We start from the raw sequence: 19,480 nt of genomic DNA on the forward strand, positions 1-19,480 counted from the left end.
GAGTCGTGGCGTCCCTTAATTTGGGAGCAGCAAATCGGAACGCGTCTGTATCGGGGTTCTAGCTGATTCATAACTTGTTGACGGGATTGTTGGATATAAATTAAATTCTGGAGGCAGATCATGGAGTAAGTGAAGAGTATTTGACATCTTCTTTTTCTTTAGGGCTTTCAGTGCACATCATCATTTCTCACCCGAGTTGAACGTAACATCATTTTGTATCAGTAAAAAATACGACCCTGGGTCATCTCTATTGGCCAATGACACTTGAAATGTTATTAACTTAAAGCAGCGAAAAAAATTGTTTAGACTGTAGCTTGTCGAAATGGGACTGTGAACCAAAAGCATTATTACTACGTTCAGTCGCTTTCGATTGTCACTTAGTTTCCAAATAGCGTGTTGAAGTATGTTATTTGCTTTACGGGAGTACGTTTTAATATCCTTAAGTGTAGTAAGACGCATATACCTCAGCGTGAGATACTCTGACATAAATGCAGTGTTGTGGCTGCGAAGCATCTCATCTACGCACGGATATTAGGGCCCGTAGGGCCTGATCTAAGCTGTTATGAAGGAAATCGAGTTTACCTTTCTTAATGAGTAGTAAAACAATATACCGGCTACTTCTGGATCAGGTGTGATATTTGGCGTAGCAGTCCATGCACTCAGCGTCAGCTAGAGAGACTCAAACTGTGGGGTACTTCTTTGATGGCCCAGTAGCATTGCATGAACCTAATAAGCCAATTACTGCACGTATCTTTACTATAATCAAGACAGCGAGTGTAAAACTATCTGCCAACGTTGTGTCCGTCCAACTGACCACCAACAGATATCGTGTAAACATAAGCATCACCTAATGTTTTGATTCTAAAGCTGTATTGTATACAGTACTAGATTTTCTCTAATTGAGTAACTTAGTTTACGGCAGCCAATTCGACCATGCATAAGATGTGATGTTCTAAGTGTTTCAATAACCTGGGAGCTAATTTGATCACAGATAAAATGTCATTTTTCTTTTGGGAGACAATTCGATACCTTTAGCTCTGTCTGCGTGTTAAATTTAGCATCAGTGAGGATGAAAAAGAACTAAATTCTGACGTAGCATCTTAAATCACAAATATGAGGCCAATAAATAATTTTATGCACTTATTGTTCAATAGAGTTGATGTATTCTTTAATTAGAAACCTGTATCATCTCTTAACAACGCATACGCTTACGAAGCGTATCTGAAAAATTTATTAAGCGTAGTTACGAACCTGTGACAAAATTATCAAACTTAACGATTGCATTATAGTGCGACGATATGGCGAGAAAGATGGATGATGTGTTGGATGCCAACGTAGGACTGTCAATTAACGTACATTACTACCAACAAAGAAATCGATTGATCTGTTTGGTCATCTTTATTGCGATATATGCAGTCAGAAAAAATTATCCATCAATAGCGTTCAATTAAGAATGAAATCAGCAACATCTCGCTATGCATTTTTCTTTATAGATACTTGAAATTTAATTTCCGTTTACATCGAAAAAAACAAATCTTTTGGTCAGATGAATTTAAATGAGCTTATTTGTTTTACTAACCCATGCCAAAATTTTTCTAAAGAGCACGGCAAAATATCCACTTACTTGTATTGAAGTGGAAACTGTGATGATGCACATTAGTATTCATGGCAAAACTTTGGATAATATTATACAAGGACAGTAACCTATACGAATAATTATGAACTTTGTAAAAAACCAAGCTTATAACGGTGATTACGCTATGAATCGGTTTAATTTTTATCATTTTAATTTTCTCTGTTAGTATATTTATGGCGTTCGAGTTTCTTCCAAATCATTGCAGCTGGACTTTCAAACGAATAATTTCTACGCAGGTGTTTATCATACCTTGTTTTTAGGTACTGGTGTTCATTTCCTAAAAGAAAGAAATCACCTAGATCGCAAATTCTATCCCAATGGTTACTGCCTCCATGCTTTTGATTTAAAACTATTCTTGTAGTTAAATGAATGTTCTTATTGTAACTTAATTAAGCATGGCAGTGTTAGACTAGACGTCCGATACGCCGACGCCCTAACTTTGGCTGTTTATTGTGTAGTATGTCGATTACGAGAATATTCTTAAATTCTATGCAATCATATCAGACTTTAGTGGGTAGATGGAGCCACTAACTACAAATGCTCACACCTACCGTTCGTTCAGTAAGAATTATAATATTACAAGAGAAAAATTGAAAAATGAATTAAACAAACTAAAGTTGTTCGGCTTTGACTTTGTATTCTCGCTTATTTTGAATCCAAACGCGAATGCACTTCATGCCATAGACTAATATCTTGAAGAAATAAATGTAAAAATCTAACTATAAAATTGCTGAGAAAATGAAAATAGTAAATGTAGTATTTGAAAGCAAATTTACGTTATGCAAATCAATGAAAAAGCCAAATTATTACAATTAGGAAAAAACAAACTTGTGTCAATTTAACTATACATATTTATTTTTATAAATCTAATTTTATAACTTGTATAAGCTACCTGTATACAATGTAAAAATCATTTTTGTACTCTGTATCACGTGATATGTACATATTATGAAAGCCAACAAAGACATACTTACACTAAGCTAAACACTCACTGCTCGTACCCGTCAGTCGTCTCTCGGTTTTAATTCTGTTGGTACACTCAACCATCTATAAAACGAAATAGATCTCATACTACACATTCAGTATTTTAAAGTAAAGAAAGACGTATTATTGCAGAAACAAGTTGCTATCATTGTTTTGAACAATGGCTTTTCCGCACATTGGGTAGTAGTAACACATTCTTGTCCTTTAGAAAAACTAACTAAGGAGGTGCAATGACATTATTTGGATCTCCTGACATCGTCATGGACGTGATTTCTTTAAGGATGAATTCCCTGTACAAGTGATTTTAAAAATTTTAAATGATGTGTCCACCTTTCAAAGTGTTATCAGCAGAGAAATATTGTATGCATCATGCATTAAAGCCAAATTATAAAAATAGCGATGTGCCCTAGGTAATGTTCACGAATTCTAAGCCAGGTACGTATTGGGTTGCAATGTATGTTAATAATCATAATATGGCTTTTGTGAAAACAGCTTTTATGTTTTACTGTTTATACCAGATCACATTAATTACTTATAAAAAAACTGTAAAACATGCTGGAATGTTAAACAGCTGCAAAGCTTATCTCAAATCCATGCAGTCAATTTCATTTAATGTTTTTGTTTTACGTGAGTCAAGAATAGGGTTTCATAAAATTTCTTGATTATTTTTCTGGTAATTTGAAAAAAAAAATGATTTACTCACTTCATGTTTTATTTCGTTAAGGATAAAGAACTTGAACTATATATTAGATGGTGGCGTGTATACAATAAATTGCTTACACAGTAGTTGTAGTAATATGTCGTTCATTTAAAATTTAATTCTCAGCTGTTATTATGTATCGTATGTGCTTATACTTTGTTGTCTACGCATCCCTGACAGCATAGCTACGGGCTTTTATAAAGTTTAACAAATAAACAATATCAGCGTTTTATCATGCTACCTCTGAATGTCTTCAATATTCTCACTTTTTCCAATAATAAGTAGCTTTCATTTGGACTAAAACAAAAACATGTAATAGTAAAATGTGTAATAGAGAGTCCTGGACAGAGAAGCTTTGGATGTGGCAACCTTAAAACAGAATCTAAATGCATCATTTCCTCCTGTAATTTGCAAGCTTTAGGACTGAACGATCGGTTTTGGATATGGAAACTTGGTGGACAATTATTGGGAACCTGTTGGGCCTAAATATTGAAGGGATTCTTTTCACAGTTTCTAGTGAGAGTATGTTTAGATAGGAATTTTTTTACATTGAAACACACTTTACGACAAACCCTAGTAACTTGCAAGATGACAAGATTTACGGGTCTAACTAGTTCCTGAAGTTAATCATAAGCTGTAAGGAAAAAATCATCGAGACTGAACAAATGAGACAATAAAGCAAAGATGACAGTGTTGTAAAGAATCATTGTCGATGCTTAGAGTTAAATGAAGTTTATTTGTAGCACATGATACTGTAGAACAAAAGACATTAATAAAATATTTTATGTTTGATGTTGTGTACAATGTCTTTTTATGTGAATGCCCTTTTTAATGCTATGAATTTTAAAAATAAATAAATAAATTTATTTATCTTGTTCTTATGCAACTGCAACCTTACTTCTTTTCCTTATGACTGTAAAAATTAAAATATTGCATCAAAAAATAGAAGCAGAAAGGTAGAAAATGTTCCTAGGATCTTCAATTTCTAAGAATTGACACACGTAATTGTTCTTTTACTCCTAATCAAACATACATACATACATACAAAAGGGCTGAAGCAATCATAGTGGCAGATTAGAAAGAAAGTAGAGGGTATTAGTTACTATATGGTAATACAGTTGCCTGTCCAAAAGTTTTACGGGTCCATATGGTGGGGTTTGTTGCAACGGGCTATTGTGTTGCACTTAGTACTTACGTCATTTTTTGCATACTGTGATTTTTGTTCGTTCAATCTCTAGTTGAGAGCAAGCAATGTTCATCATTTAGTTGTCTTGATTAAAATTATGTAATTTTTTTTAAAAGAGTAAGTCTAACTCATAAATTTAATTCAGATTATTTTATAAGAAGTTTATCGCTCAAAACGAAACTTTTTAAATATTTCAAGTTCTAGTCATCGTTTTTGTAATGAACAAAATAGGAAGTACTTGAAAGAAACTAATTTTTTTTAAAGAATTCAATCGTGTTTAATACACTGCCTGAAGAATATACTTCTTGTTTTTAACAAAGGTGAGTTATTAGTTTTTCTGTTATTTTCTATATTAAAATTGTAAAAATAAGTAGAAAACTCTGAAACTATTGTTTTAGAGGTTTAAATGAAAATTTAAAGTCACATGCTTAAGGGATTTTAAAAAAAGTTTATGAGGTTAAACTACTTCCGAAAAACGATTTCCTTAACATTTTAAGCTCTAGTTATGATTATTTCATGAACAGAAAAGGGATTACTTCAAATTCATAGTGGTCCAGTATTATCTATATATAATTTCGAGATATCAGCAATAATAATTAATATGAAACATATTATTTGTTACAGTTATATAATAGAATTAAAAATATATGTATAAAATTTTTATAAATCACCATCAAATTAAATGCATTCACAATTGAATTTTTCTGAACAACCTGATAACAAGGCACATTTAATTAAAGAGAATATCCATTATTATTTTTGCAGATATTTCGGTTACGAATTTATTTGACGTACAAAATTCTTTAAATGTATCTTTACGCAGATATACCAGGAATAAATATGCATCCGTAGATTGGAATACCATTTCACTACCCACTATCGCCAAGTTTTCAAAATGTCTAAATTTTAATAAACTTATTATATATATTAAAACACTTACTTTGTTGTATTCATCTTGCCTATTGGCATGTAGTTGAACGGTCTTTCTCTTCGCTGTTTGTAACGTGAAAGCGTTTGAAATTGTTTTTCTTTTTTTTTTAGAATGCACAAAAACAAAAATAAAGAATAGAAGAAAAAGATAATCATCTATGTTTGTAAAAACCTGGATAAAAATTGACCTACGATTATAGTCAAGGATAAATCCTTGTCGTGAGATAAAGGATCCGAAGAGGATCCAGATTCTTGATCTGGTCCTGATCTGGAGTGTGTGCAGGTTTGGATCAATTCTGGCTGTAATCTGGATGATTTGCCAGAGCTTGATTATATTTAGTTTTTGACGGAAATGAGGAGGAGTAAAATAAATTTAACAAATATTAAGATTAATTATGATTTATTATTATACTTGCTGTTTATATGAAATACAAATAAATGGGTACAACCATGAAACAATACCGACGACTTTGTGTCTTAATGATTTGTTGATGTATCTTTCAGCTGTGCCTTTTAAAATCAGTAAGATTGCTTTCTGCATTGACTAGCAAAGTTGCTGATGTCGTTCTAAAACTAAGGATCGTGTGTAAATGAGTGTTTAGTAATGTTAACCAAGTAACCATTGGTTTTGTTATTTGACCTATCGTATTTATACCAATCAGCTGGCTTGTGCATCGTCCGTGCGAATAATGTAAAAAAATCTTTGATGTCTTTCGTTGTTGTGTCGTCTCTATATAATTTACGTACATCACAGTTTGTACAAGAAACAACAAACATATTTTTTGTAATAAATGTGTTTCGTTAGGATCATCATTCCGAAATTCACTGATCTCGTCAGCAGTTAATACTTTGGATTTTTTTTTATATATTCAGCATTTTTCTTTTTAATATAAGTTATAATAATAATTACCTTTATCCACTTTATCAAAAATCTTCAAAGTGACTCTTAACATTGAATAACGGTTCTGTAATGTAGGGTGGAGGGGAGGGGGAGTTCGTACAATTTGTTTAAAATATGCTTAAAAAAAGCTCTTTAAACAAGAACGTTGTTTTCTTTGTTGAACATCAAGATTAGAAACTATTGTAATCTGCACCAAAATACACGCTAAGATTTGTCTGGTGGTAAATCAATAGAATTTTCTTTGGCTGCTATGACGATTTCAGAAGAAATCTCTTCTTCGTAATCAGATACATTATCTATACTACATAAACTATCGTCATCCATGTTGACTTAAACGTACATAAAAGGCCATAAAACTCTTAGCACTTGTGCTTATCACTAGCTTGCTAATTGTGATACATGTGTGTGCTTCGCGCTATGCTTTTCGACTTGAAATCTCGATCATCTTGGTAACCATTAGTACATTTCATTCCAAGTTATTACTCCATTGCTCTACCGTTTTTCCTTACCTCTACTCCACACACTTCGTCAAATAGCTCCGTAGAGTCAGTCAAGTATAAGATGAGTAAGTGGTACGAGTAAGTAGTTCACACGTTTCTATGCAGACTGCTAGAAGCATATGTAAATCGATGTCTTTAAAACCACAATAGATGGCTCACAATCGAGTACTCGCTCGCGGTGTGCCGAAAAATATCTTCTCCTGGTGTTGAAGGAATATGTACAACCCCCTGTTTACTAGATAGTTGCTCTACTAATCAAGCTACCGAGTGACTATTTACTGTAGCCTCGTGTCCTCGCACTGTAGGTTTGGTTAAATTTGTATCCTTGATTTAAGCTGTTTTTTGACCTAAAGCTTTATTTTAATAGGTCCAATGCAAAAAAGTTCTAATGCTTGTCAATAACTTGAATTTTTTTAGATCCTCTTTTTTTGAAAAATACATATTAATCAAAAACTGAAGTATCTCAAATAAAAACATTTATTGATATAATTTTTATAATAGTTTCAAAATTTTTAAATTTTCGTAAAATTCGCATACTTAAGTATTTTTTCTAATTAGTAAACACTATGGTTATTTCTTTTGGAATACAATCACAAATCGTTATTTTTTCTGTCCATTTTATTGTTACACAACTTAATGTGAATAAATTTGCTTTTTGTAATGCTAACATTTAAAATATATTCTTTCTTAAGATATTGTACTTTTTAAATCAACTAAAAGATGTAAGTTATATAAGCAGTCTTTTTTTCAGATTTGTCTTTTTCTGAAATATTTTGAAAATTAAAAAATGGCACCTTTCCAAACAATGGTCAACATAAGAGAAGAAGCTACTGACAGTAATGCTCAAGATATAATCGATGTGCAGATTTTGCCAGATGAAGAAACTTGGGCTGAAAATACAACAATTTTTACGGGAAACACATCTGAAAGATCCGAATCAGTTGAAGGAATTGATCAGTGGTCAAATGATGAAGTATCTTCTAAAGTAGCATTCATGCGTTACGTTAGCCCACCTTTACTGACATTTGTTATTTTTGGCGTTATTTTGAGCCCTTTAATTATGATTATAACACCAAAACTTGGAATGAATCCAGACTCACTTTCATTGCTTTCAATTCAACAAAAGTTAGTTTTCTCATCTTGTAATATTGAATGCAAGGGACATCTCCTTGGCTTAATGTTTAAAGTAACTTTACTCGGAATCGGAAACTGGGCCATATTTTTCCGAGCTAAAAAAGTTTTTACACCTCGACTATGCATTTTTCGGACAGGAGTAGTTATATTAACTATGTTATGTGTGAGCACATACTGGTTATTTTTCATCGTGCAGGTATGAAAAAAAAGTTTGAACTCTTTTAAAAAATAGGTGTACCCAAGTCCAAAATTATTCTTCATAAGAAATGCTGACTAAAAATTTAACAATTTATTGATAACTTAAATAAAATAAATTATCTTTGCTTGTTTTAGAAATAAACTATAAGTATTTTTTATGAGTATTTTAATTTTAAGTTCAATAAATACTTTAATTTGTTTTTATAATGTTAATATTATTAATATTGGATTGACTCTCTATGGTGCTTTTTTTAGTGCCCTTATCTTGTAGAAACACATCGTGGCTGTGCAAATAAGTTTTAAAAATACGTAAGTATATGGAAAACGAAAAAAAAATTTAAAAAATTTTTTTTTTCCTTCCTATCTTTAAAACTTTTAGTAGCAACAGTCGTATCTCAATTTTAATATGATTTAAACAGTCAGAGCAACCAAAATCTTTAATGAGTATCTTTGACACAGTGCTTGATTTTCTTGCCCATTTTAACTATTAATAATATTTCATTCGATGCGTGAGGCTTTTTTATCTCTTGTTTCCAATACATGAGGAATATCCAATTATAAAACTTGTTATTATCCGGAAGCCATAGGTTGGGAAATATCCACTTTTTTAGGGGAGTCTGCTGTCACCCCCAAACCAACTTTTTTGCTGCGTCATAAATTTGCAAAACTTATTTTATTAAGTCTCTTCAACGATAGACTTAAGCAGCGCGCAATCTTGACAAAATCGTATTTTACCATCAATACTATCGAAGAGCTCTAGGGGCAGAATGATGGCTCTATATAGTTCTAATCAATCATCTCAAGGAATATTTTTTCAAACAGCAATCTTCGTTTATTAAAGCAAGAGTAGAAAGTCAGGTAAAAAGGTTTAGGTGGTAGTAGATCGTAGTTTGACAATAACTAGGCTAAAGGTTTTGGCATAATCCTGAAAATCTTGTCAAGACTTAAGTATGAGATTTCTAGGAGTCCACATTTAATTTGGTTAAATGGCAGTGTGTACTATCAAACTCTGTAGGTCAGTTGTTATTCAAAAGAAGCAACCATGTCACGGGCAATCCATACATCTTGATTAGCGTAAAACATTGTCATCTAGCCTCATTAAATTTTGCAGCCTTGCTGCTTAAGTCGATTCAGCTGGAACAGTTTCCTCGAAATTTGTAACTTGAGTTTGATATTTCCGATGGCTTAAAAAGCAGCACTGATGCAAATCATACTCCATTATTATTTTTATGACTTCATAACTTTTTGGTTTAGCTGTGACGAAAAGTTGGAAAGGTGTGCATCAGGGCTTGATGTATATAGAGATAGTCATTTTTCGCTTACCTTAACTAATGACTATCTTATTTTAGCAAGATGTACTGGTGATATTTATTGCTAGTGTTGTCTGAAAAAATCCTTGGGTACCAATTCCTTTAACAATTTAGTTATATTTCCTTCCAAGGTTAAGATTCCCATAGCTATCTAAATTGAACAGTCTACGTTCTATCGTCTGTGTTCATCTCTTTATAACTTCTTAGTCTTAATTTTTGTATTTCTATTTCTTAGTTTATGTTTCTGAATGATTACTCTTTTTATTTTGGCTTGTTACCTTATATCTTGACTTTGTTAATGTCCATACCTATTAATTTATATCTTTTAACAATATCGTTTTCTTAAGTACTGTAGATTTTTTAAGGTTTTAGTTCCAGTAAATGAAATAATGTCCTCATTTTTATTTATATTTTAATATTTTTTAGACTAATGTTTCCAAATTAAGTATTTCTGTATTCAAAAATTCTCAACGACCGAAAAACTCTTTATCGTTGATATTATAACTGGTAATGTCTCTGAAATAGTTACTGATAGCTAATAATTAATAGTATGTCAAGTCCAAAGTTGCGACGTATATCAAGGTAGCAGCACCAAGTCACAACCCCTACTACAAAGTTTTACAACAATTTGTCGTAAATTTTTGCTCAATTGTTATGCAAGAACGGAATTTGATGCTCTTTACAAAACAAAGATAGAAAAAGTTTTGATAGTTTGATATAAAGCTAGAAGCACATACCATGTATCTCGACTTAGAATATCCTTAAACGATACGATTGTTATAATTATGTACACAAACTTGTCGAGTCTTATAATTATAAAAACTTTTTTGCGGATATCAAGCTCGCAAGACGTACCACGTAATTCGACTTTAGAATGAACTAGAGCAAATCTGAGAGTGAATAAATTTATTTCTCCAACCATGCAATTTACTATTTTTTCACTGATATTAAAAAAACTTGAAACTAAAAGTGCCTTTTTCACGAATATCAAGCCAGCGGTACATATCGCGTTTTTCAACTTTAAAACACGCTGGTGGAAATCTGTAAGCGAGAAAATTTTATGTTCGTTTGTTACTCAAACCATGTGCCATTTACTATTTTCTCCTTGTTCTTTGAAGGACTAAAAAGTAAAAGCTTCTGTCTTGCTAAAATCAAGCTACAATTAATTTGTTTTCTGTAAAGTAGGTGTATCCTTATCATAAATAACGATATCATCTGTATGGAACTTGGCTCAAACCAAATGCGTCGTAAGGCATCAGACTGTGTTCAGTTTTTGTTAGTTTGTTGTTTCTAGAAAGAAAAATATTGTTATAATTTTTAAATCTACATACGAATTTCTGTGTATCAATGTCATTTTTAGAGGTACTAACTATTAATGAATTTTAAATATAATCAATTCATAATATAATATAATCAAAATAAAGATAAATTTTAAGTGATATTATTTTGTGTATCAGAAACATATTACATGATTGCAGTTTATTTTGTAAAGGACTTAAAGAGTGCCTGTGAAAAAAAGGAACAATTCATTAAGTGTGGGCTTAATTGAGCTTAAGTCTTTTCCATTTATACGTCTAATCATAGCTCAAGTAATTTACTTACATCATAGATGTTGTAAAATAGTGATTGATAAAGAAAGAGCTACAAAAAATAGTTTAATAATACTATTTTTATATTTTAATGTGGATACATTCAAAACATATTTTTATGAAACCTCAAATAAATTATTGAAAGTTCCTGTAGGATTTTTTTACATACGTTCAGTGCGCAATAATATCCAATCAATTCTCTTGTAGCTCAACAGTTCTAAGTCATGTTTGTCTATAGTAAACATGTAGCAATTATGAGGAAAGAAAGTGTTCTTATAGAGCCTAAGTGTAATAATTATTACATTCTATTAAGCTTATGTCTGATTTTTATGGACAGCAGTTTAAAATTAAATTATTTGCAATAAACCAGTTTGTTTTTAACAATGCTATGTTTACAATAAACATTCAGTGATAACGAAAAAATAGATTGTTCCGAAATCGAAAAATAAATTTATCCGTTTTTTTATTCACGTGCATGAGAGGACAATCAAAAAACTTTCCATATTTCTGAAGCCTGAAGGGCCTACATGTGCGTAATATTTTATCATAATGTAATTAAAAATAATAGCATCATTTTTTCAAGTTTCAGAAATGTGTTGATTTTTTTTGTTCTTACGATTGATACGTTACAATAAATGTGCTATTTAAAACTTACTATCACTGATGTATAGGAAGGCACAATGTGTTTAAAAGCAAAATTAAATTCATATTAATTTTTTTGGTACGCTTGTATTTACATTGGTGGAAAACTATTATTTTTTTGAGGACTCTGAGCTTACTACCTCATAAAACTAGTTTTGAGTAGCAGCTGCATGTTATGGAAATATATTTTTCAGTATGGAAAACTGAATGGGAAATAATAACGTAATTTTTTGTAATTCTGATACGGAAACTGCTTCATTTTTCATGCCTAGTGACTGTTGTTCTGAAAATCATGAAGTATGATCATAAATATGTATACTAATAGTTTGCTATCAGAAATATAATGTATAGAAAATTTTGAAACCTACTTGTTAAGGAGGCTTGGGACAGTCATGCCAGAGAAATAAGACTTTTCTTGGGTGCTCCCAGCTGGCCACGCAAGCGCAGAACAGCTCTACTCTCTTTCCAAGCAGGTAGGCAGGGGTAGGGGGGACCCTCTCCCCGTCCTTTAACTCCCACGCCCACTTCCCACAACTTAAATTCGTTCTTCAATTCTCCCCCAACATAGCTGACGATGGTCGAGTGGACTATGTCTTTTGCTCGCGCTTCGAGTCTATTCAAAGACAATTTGATTCCGAGCCAATGTATTTTTTTTTTTTTTTAATTTTAAAACTAATTAAATCTATTTCCACACCACCTAGTGGTAAGTATCTCGGCGCTTTTTTTGTTTAAAGAAAAAATTGAGGAGTAATACAATTTTTATACTAGTTAAGAATAAGCCAGAATGAAATTACTTCGAAGTTTTAAAAGAGTAGAAAAATTTATGAAAATAAAGAATTAGAAAAGTTTATAAATTATTTTTGCAATTTTTTCCTCTAGTGGTATCTCCAGTAGGCCTATTCCACTAATAAAATGTTGGAATCAATTTTTAAAAAAGTAAACAAAGCGAACAGAAGAATTGTTATTATTGTATGGATGTAGAAGATTTTTTTCAATTGATGTGTTTTAATTGACGAAGATATGTCAATGCTCATTCCGAATTAGTGGAAATATAGGTTTGCCTAATTATAAAAGTTTATCATCCGATTGAGGTTGAGACCATATAAGAAAAAGTCTAAGTGAAACTCGCACGATTCGGAAAATAATTTACGTATGGTATCAGAAAAATTTTATTTCCGCGCTTTAAAAATAAGCACTTGCTGAAACAACGGCGGCGCAGAAGCAATGAACTCGCGCACCCGAAAATAAGACACGTATTACTGGTGTTTGTTTTGATTCTACAGCTAGCTATGGTATTAACTATACCTATACTGTACTTTTGCGGAGACGCAGACGACAGTGTCAAATTGTCAACTGTCTGTCTGCGCGTGCCTTCGGAGGAAACAGGTCGGTGTAAAGTAAGTTAGCGTACTCTTATCGTAGATATGACAGTTGAGTAATAAAATCAGTGCAGTTTAAAGTTTACTTTTGATGTTGCAAGTGTACTTATACTTTGTCGTATGCTTAGGACGCAGGTAATTAACTTCTGACTTCAAACATAGTATAAGGACTTGCGTTTGTTCGTACGGAAAATGGCTTAACTACTGATAAAAATCAGTTTTGTTTATGTTCTCTTATGAGTTTCTTTTTTTAATATTATAGCCATACAAACTTTATCATGTCGTCTAATACCGCTTCCGAACGGAAATAAAAAATGAGCAATGATATCAGCCCACCGGAAAAAGCAAGGAGAGTTTGTATTTTTGTTTTGGCTTGGTTGCTGGATCCATTATTTCGAGATTGGCTTTTGCACGATTCATTGAACGATGAAAAACCAGCTTGTTGTTCTTTTTGCTACGTTAATATCACGTGCAACAACAGACAAGATTTGGTAAAGCACGGTGTGTCTGTAAAACATTTAAGTAACGTAAATGCTGCGAAAGAAGAATACGTTTTGCCTGTTCTTTCACCAGTGGAAGATATTAATACTCAATTGAAAAAGGTTGAATTAAGAACTGGACTTTTTGTAGCAGAACATAACTTGCCTATCCAATTTGTAATTCACTCGATCCTTTTTATGAAAGAACTCTATAAAAAACCGAAGGTTGTTAAGCGAATGGGCATGAAAAGGGAAAAGTACGCCTGTTTAATTGAAAATGTTTTGAGTGTTTGCAAGTTTCAAAAAGTTCTTGCCATTTTAAAAATCAACGCTTCTCAATTTCACTAGATGAGTCAATAGATATATCTCTAAAAAAAAATACTGTAAATTGTCGTTGAGTATTTCAATTTGTTAACCTGTAAAGTCGTAACTCACCTATTAAGTTTATTAAAATTAAACGTCAAACAGTGTGGCGCTAAAAAACTTTTTGAAGCTTTCGAAAGTTTTTTTAATAAAAATCCTAGCATTAAGACTGGCTCAAAAAATTATTTTTTACTTATTTACAAAAAAAAGTTCCCCATGTTACTTTACTTCCATGCATTTGTCACTCATCGACTTCGGTCGCGAAAAAAAGTTGCACGAATATACCTCCAGAGTGCCAAACTTTGCTGAAGTCGATTGCAAAATATTTTTGTAATAGTTCCAAGAGATCCAAGAATTTTAAAGATTTTAAAATTTTTTATGACGTTTTGACAAAAAAAATTCTAAAACTAGCTAATACAAGGTGGCTTTAATTTTTTAACTGTATTGATCGCGTTTTAGATAACTTGGCAGCTTTAAAAGCATTTTTCTTTCTCGAATCTACTAATAATCCTACTGCTGAGAAAAAGAAAAACTCGCCTCAGTATATTTATATGTAAATGATGATGTACTTATTGCTTACTTACATTTTTTGCACTTCACATTAATTCATTTCAATAAATTTAATGTATCGTTTTAAACAAAAAAACAAGTTTTTCACCAATTTCGGAATTCGTGTTCAAAAATTTTAATATTGATGGCCTCTAACTTTCTCAATGACACAGCAGTAGGAAAATTACAGAAAAACATTAACTATAAGGTAAAAAACGAAGATTTTAAGTCTTTAAGCGATATTGCTGTGGATGATGCTTTCAATTCTATTTTAAAGTCATTTTCAGAGCAAGTCGCTATGGACTTCCGAAAGAACTGCTTGAATTTTTACGTAACCGCTTTTATGAGATTCAAAAAAATTATTTAAAAAAAAATTGCCTAAAACACTTGATTTTCTTGAGCCTAAGAAAGCCTTAAATATAGAATTTTTGGCAAGAAAATTCCGGCATAGTTCAAGATCTTTAGACTTTTTTTCCATTTCCGGATATAAATTACGATTTCTTAAAAAAAAAATTTTGCAGTTGCCTTCTCGCTTTAATTTGAATGACTTTAAGATTTCTGACTTAGAATTAGATATTTTTTGGAAAAAAAATTATTGATTCGCTCTTAAAAAACGGAGATTAGGAGTTCCCAAATTTAAAAATTTTGATTGAAGCTGTATTATCATTGCAACACTCTAATACAGAACTGGAAAGAGTTTTTTCAATTGTCATGGATACAAAACCAAAGAAGCGGAACAAAATGGAGATAGGTTTGCTACACGCGATTTGTTTCATTTGCAGTTAATATCCAGTTCGCAACATTAATGCGTAAAATTTTAAAATTTCCGACAAAGATCTTGAACTATTTAACTCTAAGATGTATAAATCTGATGCTTCCATGAGTTCAAAAATTACATTTTAAGGCAAATTATTCAAAATTGCAGTTGTTTAGAATTTTCATTATTTGGGTAAAACTATGATTTAAATGACTTTTTTTTATTAAATTAAAGTCAAAATAATATTTGTTACATCAAGAAAACTGCTTACGTTTGTATTTAAATAGTTGATAATTTATATATTTATTTATTTAGTAAAATTTACGGGACTAAAGTCCCACTACATGTAATTGTGTAGCTTAAATAATAATGTAAAGTTAAGGCGAGAGATCAATATGATAAGTGCTCTGATGGACAGTGCTCGGGTAACACAAACGAACAAGTCGCACAAAACAGTCAACATATACACACTGTCAACAAGGCACCATAAAATACCATTTTAAATAGAAAAATAAAAATTGAAAGTTAATAATTATTACAACGTAATTAATTACTGCTATGGGCCGTTACATGATTTAAACTTGTTAACATTATCGAACACATGTAGGTCACAATCTAAAAATGCGATATAGTTCCATACTCTTCTCAGTCTTGCAGTAGGTGTAAAAAACGAAAAATTATTACATAGGTACGCTCAACGACCGGCGCATAGTGTCTCAAATTATATGGGATTGATCTTGCAACGAAGAGACTTGTAAGATTGGGGCAATTAACGAGGTCGTGTGCAATTTTATAAATAAAACAACAGTCAATGAGGTCATGACCAGACTTTACAGAACAAACATTTAACATTGACGCAATAGCAGTGTGGTCATGACTCAGATACGACATAGGTCTACGTAACTTATATGACATGAATCTTAAAAAACTATGATCGACTCTTTCCAAAATTTCTACACGATTTTGGCAATGGGGGGTCCATACGACTGAACAATAATTTATAATAGGCAGCACCAGCGTTCTGTATAAATAAATCAGCGTCCTGGGGTCCCTAAAGTCGGACGTATTTCTTATCAAGAAACCCAAACTGTTGTGAGCCCTAGACGTAACTTTAACGTAATGCTCGTCAAAAGAGAGCTTGTCATTCAGGATTACGCCCAGATCGCTGATAGATTCCACAGTATTTATAACACTACCATTAAAGTTGTAATCGTATATAAATGGGTATCCATGTTTACAAAATCTAACAATATAACACTTGCGTATATTCAACGGCAAACTATTAATTAAAGCCCATTCATTAGAAGAATTGAAGTCATATTGTAATTTGAAAGAGTCAAATGGTGACTTAATTGTAGTAAATTGTAGTAAATAAATATCTTAACTTCACGTCGTCTGCATAAATCAAAAACTGTGCAAAGCTCAAACAGCAGGGTAAGTCATTTATGAATAAAACAAACAGTATTGGGCCAATATGTGAGTGCTGTAGGACGCCAGACAATGCCTCAATAGGTCCGGAGACAGCATCACGGTAACGAACAAACTGAACACGACCCGCAAGGTACGACGAGAGCCACGCGTGCATCCTGCCCCTAATCCCGAAATTCCACAGTTTGCAGAGTATAAGCTCGTGGTTAATCTTATCGAAGGCCTTAAAAAAATCCGTAAATACAGCATCAACTTGATAAGAATCATTAAGCGACCCGGAGACATAATCGATAAAAGACAAAAGATACGTTGTGATCGATTTAGCCCTCACAAAGCCGTGCTGCTGCTCTATGATTATAGCACTAAAGCAGTCAGAAATCTTACTTGCAACTACGGCATCAAGGACATTAGGGATCGCACTTACAACAGATATGGATCGATAATTCAAAATATCTCTCTTGACACCTCCCTTGTGAATAGGCTGTACAAATGAATTCTTCTAGCAGTCCGGGAAAACACCCGTGCTAACAGATTGATTATACAACAGAACAAGTGGATCGCATAGAAAAATATGACAATTTTTTAGAAAGGCTGAGGGAATCCCGTCGGGGCCCGGACGCACGGCGCATTTCAAACGAGAGATAGCTCTCTCAACATCCCCGACATCAAAATGAATGTCATTCATGCGGAAAATATTATAAAAACTATAATTACAATCACATCTAGAATCACTGTACACTGAACCAAAATACTGTGCAAAAGCATTAGCAATCAAGTAAGGATTGCTGAGAGAGCTTACATTAAATATCATTAGTGCCTGAATCGGTTTTATCTTTACGCAATCCATTAACATAAGACCAAAAAGCTTTAACATTACGCAACGCAGATTTTTCGACACTAATAATATAATTTTTATAACACGATTTCGAGTGGCGTGGACACGTTGCTCGTAGTCTTTTAAATTCAATATAGTCATTTATTAGACCCGAAGCCTTATACCTAGCGTGTGCTAGCTTCTTGTCCAATATAAGCTGTTTAAGCTCAGAGCTGTACCATTTCGGAAATGTGCCAGAATGTGGGATACCGAAGGGCACAAAAAGATCAACACACTCATTTAAGACATTATAAAATTCACACACATTTACATTCACATCACCATACACTAGTTGAGCCTCCCAATCGATCCCTGACAAATAAGATTATATAGCCGCATAGTCGGCCCTACCGAAGTTCCTCACAGCCAGGCCAGCCTCCCTGGACACTGGCAGTTTGAGCTTCACTTCAAAAACCGTGGCAACATGATGAACATCACTCGACAACAGCACATCGAAGTCGTCGATCAAGCAGACAATATTATAATTGCCGAAGAGAAGGTCCAAGGTGTAGTTTTTATGAGGGTGAGCAGGAAAAAGCTGGGTCAGACCGTGAAAGAAGAAAACTTCAGTTAGTTCAGATGCAGCACTCAATAATCCCGGCAGCACATAATCCAAAGCAGTAAAACCAAGGGGGACAGACGCCCAGTCCAGGTTCCTCAAGTTAAAATCACCAACGTAGATTAACTCAGTATGCATGTTCGACGCCATCACTCTATCAAGATTTATAAGAGCATCACTATAAACAGCACATGACGCGTCGGGGGGGGGGGGGGTATAGGAAGCCCCGAGTATCACTGCACCAGACGAACAAAATATCTTCAGTATTATCTGGTCAATCACGTCGTCACAGTGACACAACATTAAACGAAGACGCGAGTGAACGTCGATCAGTACTCCTCCACCCCGGGATTGGCCAGTATGTTGCGCATTACGATCCGAGCGATATACAGTATAGTCAAGCAGGCCAAGCTCCGTATCCAAGATGCAGGGTCTGAGCCAAGTCTCAGTCAGAACAATGATGTCATATGGGGGACTGACACTACTCACACCTTTTCGAAACATACTCAGCTTCCTAGCACCCCCAATGCTCCTCACATTTTGGTAGTAGACTGTAAAGGAGGATCTTTTTTGGACCCCTGGGTTGTCCCCATCCTTTCTTGTGTAGTGGCTCAGAGCTGCACCCAGGCACGACAGCCTGAGCTGTACGTTTTCTGCCTAAGTTTGGCGCAACACGGTGTCTCCTCTCAGCCCCAGCCATAGTTGAGGAAGCGGAAGAACCAGACTCAATAAAGTCCCTCCGGCCATCCGTTGACTGTTCAGAGTCCACAATTGTGGGAGTGTTATTTATATATCTAATAGTCTTGACAACACCATCAGCATTAAGTGCACCTAGCCGTTTATTTAATGACTCGAGCTCTCTTCTTTGCCAATTGGTCAGGTCCACCCTGATATAGTAGGGTTTAGGTATGTGCTTCCTCTTTCGTATAAGGGCCAGTGCATTAGCCTGTGAAGGAAAAGTTACTTGCAAGGGCCTGGAACTAGAGTGATCAACTGGGTCACGTTTACCAATATGTCTGACTCTAAGAGCTTTCATATCCATGTCATGAACCTTACCAATCAAGGCAGCAGCAGAGTCCTTGTCAGCACTCTGCCCCGGAGGAGCCGGACTGTGGTCGGGCTCTGCCAAGTTGAACATCAGGACGTTACGAGATCTAACGATTCTGTTATTGAGTCCAGCAGAGATGCTATCTACGGACAGGCCGGTCTCGGGACCAGAACAAACGATCCCACCCTGAGAGAGAGCGTCAAAATTGTCTCTCAGGCCCTGCAGCGATGCCCGTATATCAGATATATCCTCATCATGGGATGCCAGCTTGCTCTCAACCGGCTCAATCACTCTCTGGACACACCTAGCCACCACCGCATCCGTCTGGGCACTG

At 33.8% G+C, this 19,480-nt stretch overlaps 1 protein-coding gene across 6 annotated transcripts in view; it reads left to right on the top strand.

Annotated features, from left to right (window-relative positions):
• The window catches only part of Vang (Strabismus domain-containing protein Vang), a 242,921-nt gene that overhangs the window by 118,136 nt on the left and 105,305 nt on the right, over nt 1–19,480 (top strand). For all 6 annotated transcript variants that reach the window (XM_089592372.1, XM_089592371.1, XM_014356122.2 and 3 more), the window contains one exon: nt 7,589–8,167. In XM_089592372.1, coding sequence (XP_089448498.1) covers nt 7,625–8,167 — 543 coding nt within the window. In that variant the 5' untranslated portion in view covers nt 7,589–7,624. The remainder of the gene's footprint in view (nt 1–7,588; nt 8,168–19,480) is intronic.

The sequence above is a fragment of the Copidosoma floridanum genome, unplaced genomic scaffold, assembly GCF_036245765.1.
Source record: "Copidosoma floridanum isolate Cflo_tuat_1 unplaced genomic scaffold, Cflo_Japanese_pri ptg000016l, whole genome shotgun sequence".
In the NCBI taxonomy this organism is placed as follows: domain Eukaryota; kingdom Metazoa; phylum Arthropoda; class Insecta; order Hymenoptera; family Encyrtidae; genus Copidosoma; species Copidosoma floridanum.